The sequence below is a fragment of the Trichomycterus rosablanca genome, chromosome 22, assembly GCF_030014385.1.
Source record: "Trichomycterus rosablanca isolate fTriRos1 chromosome 22, fTriRos1.hap1, whole genome shotgun sequence".
Taxonomy (NCBI): domain Eukaryota; kingdom Metazoa; phylum Chordata; class Actinopteri; order Siluriformes; family Trichomycteridae; genus Trichomycterus; species Trichomycterus rosablanca.
The window spans coordinates 13,291,711-13,295,355 of record NC_086009.1 but is presented as its reverse complement, the minus strand read 5'-3'; the positions used below and the strand labels follow the sequence as shown (position 1 = coordinate 13,295,355).

Genomic DNA, 3,645 nt, shown 5'->3' with positions numbered 1-3,645 from the left:
ACGACCCCAAACACAACCTCCAAGATGACAACTGCCTTGCTGAGGAAGCTGAGGGTAAAGGTGATGGACTAAACCCAATTGAGCACCTGTGGCGCATCCTCAAGTGGAAGGTGGAGGAGTTCAAGGTGTCTAACATCCACCAGCTCCGTGATGTCATCATGGAGGAGTGGAAGAGGATTCCAGTAGCAACCTGTGCAGCTCTGGTGAATTCCATGCCCAGGAGGGTTAAGGCAGTGCTGGATAATAATGGTGGTCACACAAAATATTGACACTTTGGGCACAATTTGGACATGTTCACTGTGGGGTGTACTCACTTATGTTGCCAGCCATTTAGACATCAATGGCTGTGTGTTGAGCTATTTTCAGAAGACAGTAAATCTACACTGCTATACAAGCTGTACACTGACTACTCTAAGTTATATCCAAGTTTTATTTCTATAGTGTTGTCCCATGAAAAGATATAATAAAATATTTGCAGAAATGTGAGGGGTGTACTCACTTTTGTGATACACTGTAGGTGTTTTATATGTGAGCTGATGTTCTTTCATTAGAATTACCTTTTAATTGCACTTTTGCAGTTTTAAATTAAGATAAATGAGTGGTTACGACCTATTCCTAAAGATCTACATTTCTGCATAGAGTTAAGTTATAGAACTAATCAAATGCAACTGATAATTTTGAAAACATTGTTAAACATCCATCATTACCTGTGTTCATCTGAATTTGAGACAGCAAGATAATGGACGACAACTGAAATACAGTAAGAAGTAAGCCAGTTGTTAAACTAGACACTGTCTTTAGTGAGGAAAGTGTACTTTTTTATGTTCCAGTAGCACTGCTGAGGATTTGGAGCTGCCTGCTAGACTCAGCCCGGGGCTGTCCGCCCTTCTGGCTTTGCTCAGGTGGTCTGGTGGAGGCCACTGGAGGCAGAAGGAACAAGGACATGCTGGAGGATGTTGCATCGTGGGCACCGGTGGGTAGAGAACCGAAGACGGAAGCCCATTTAGCCTGGTGTATGGTGAATGTGGAAGGTGCATGGTGTCCAGTGGTCTTATACAAGCAGCACGGTAAGGACTGGACAAATTGTTGAAAGGCGGCACGCCCCCCATACTCAAAGGAGAAAATAAGTGGAAAGGAACCTGAGGCAGCAACGGGTATGGCAGTCCTGTTACTGCCTGGCTTACCATCAAGGTACACAAGTTTTGGTCTAGTGAATAAGGCCAGCTTAGACTGTGGCGCTGTCTCTTGTCCTTCATCCGTCTGTTCTGGAACCAGACCTGAAATTACATAGTACAACAATGTATATTACCACTGTTGTCTTTGATAATTCAATAATTTAGCCTAATAGTTAAATGAATTTATATTATATTGTTTTATATTAATTTGTGTGAAGTAAGTTTAACTCAGGCATGCAAAGGTTGTAGATATGAATACCTTAATTGTGGTTTCAGGTAGATTGAGTGCCGCCCCTAGTTCGCACCGTCTGGCCCGTGACACGTAGCTCTCTTTGCAGTACTCTTGTTCCAAACGCGCAAGCTGTTCCCGCGTAAAAGCAGTTCGGTGCCGCCGACTCTGATCTATGCTGTTTAGTAGGGCCATGTTAGGACAGGATTCCGCCTCTCCATTATCACTCTCCACATGGGTTACAGAGAAGACTGGAGACTCTGTGCCTTCTGCCACTAAAAGTCAAATAAATACAGTTATAATTAAATATAAAGGGTTTTAAAAGCTGATGTATTAGTTTATGTACGAAGCCTGTAAATAAAGATAAGATATTTAAGATATACTTTTTTTTGTCATATATACATATACAGATGTACAGTACACTACAATGAAATTCTTTCTTCGCATATCCCAGCTTGTTTTTGGAAGCTGGGGTCAGAGCGCAGGGTCAGCCATCGTACGGCGCCCCTGGAGCAGACAGGGTTAAGGGCCTTGCTCAAGGACCCAACAGTGGTTGCATAGCAGAACCTGGATTTGAACCGCCAATCTTCCGGTTGATAGCCCAAAGCTCTACCCACTAGGCTACCACTGGCCCATAAACTATATAGTGGACTAAAATATAACACCTGCGTTGTGTTTTAGTAAATATAAACATGCACAAAAATAGAGTAATAAAGACATCAATGTGCTCCAATTTCTTCCCAATAGAATAAGTTATACTGATGGTAAAAATGAAGCTTATGACCTAGGTGGCCTGGATGCCATCGATTTAACCCTTTAATGATATCATTAATGTATGTGACTATGTAATGTTTACAAATGATTTCTTTGCCATTTTATGTTCTTGGAACTATACCAACAACAAGCAATACATATGTTTACTAGTATACACAGTATTTTTAATGATCCTCTAACAAACAGTTGACAAAAACATTCATGGATGATTTTTCAGCTGCTAGCTTTAAGTTAACATATAAATCAAATCAAATCAAGGTTTATTTGTCACATACATAGTCATACACAGTACAACTGGCAGTGAAATGCTTTTGTGACTGCTCAGCCACAGTAATTACAAAAACTACAAAATAGTCAAAATATATATTATACAAAAAAATATAGAAATGTTTTTAAATGTAAAGTGTAGAAAAATTTGAAAAATTAACAATATAGTTTAAAAAGAGCAATTTAAAGTGAACAAGTAGTGCAGAAACTGTGCAACATAATGCTATACAGATGTGATTACTACACAAATACAAGTCCATACATTTACACATATATATATATATATATATATATATAAATAAACTGTATACACACATATACTTATATACACATACATATGTCTACATATGTACACATATATATATAAATTAGATTGTGCAAGTTGTGTAAATTTAGTCCTGAATGCAACTTGCACAATCTAATTTTTATATATATATATATGTGTGTATATATGTGTAAGTATATGTATACACACACACATATATATATATATATATGTGTTAGAAAGGCTGTTTTTTTAAACCATCTACCAACATTTTTGCGTTTAATATGTCAACCAAGGATTATTTAAATATTTAAGTCTTTAGACTCAAAGTAAGGTCAATCAAATGGTTAGGCAGACCATTAAAGGGTTAATTCGGCCTACCCAATTAAGGAATTGGTTAGTGTCTTATTTAATGCAACACAAAAAAAATTTGATTTACTTACACATTTCCTTGAATATTTTCTGCCTGAAGTTTTAACAATACTAAAAATGACTTCGGATAATAATCCAGAAACCTCCGTTATTAAGTCGTCTTTAAAATTGCACACTTTTTGCATTACAATCCCTGAACAAGCAAGCAGCGCCTGTTGCTTTCCACACCACAGAAGTCGTCGTTGCAGACCCGAGACAAGTTGGTTAATAAGAGGAGAAGGATGACTTAGTTTTTGTAGCCTGTGCCCACCCCTCCCTTTTCTATGTTCTCTCTCGCCTCATCCCGTCTTCCACTAATAAGAGACGCGTTCTATCCGCCGAGGCGCCGTTCGGGCGCGGGGACAGGAGGAGGTGTTACAAGTTCTTTGGTCTCCGACCTGCCTTTGTACTTTTGTTATGGAGAATTAAGTTCGACCTCCATTTGCTTACTGTCACAGTGGCTTCCCCGGAGAGAGACCAACTGTGATTGCTCCTCAGCGTTTGATGTTTATATTTTTGGAAGT

The 3,645-nt window shown here is 38.8% G+C and overlaps 1 protein-coding gene across 1 annotated transcript; it reads right to left on the bottom strand.

The window, feature by feature from the left end:
- Nucleotides 1–797: 797 nt before the first annotated feature.
- eve1 (even-skipped-like1) lies at nt 798–2,981 on the bottom strand. The gene is made up of 3 exons (XM_062985049.1): nt 2,969–2,981; nt 1,435–1,679; nt 798–1,277 (listed from the first exon to the last, which is right to left on the bottom strand). The coding sequence occupies exons 1-3, from the start codon at nt 2,979–2,981 to the stop codon at nt 798–800; spliced, it is 738 nt and encodes a 245-aa protein (XP_062841119.1).
- Between the last annotated feature and the right edge of the window lie 664 nt (nt 2,982–3,645).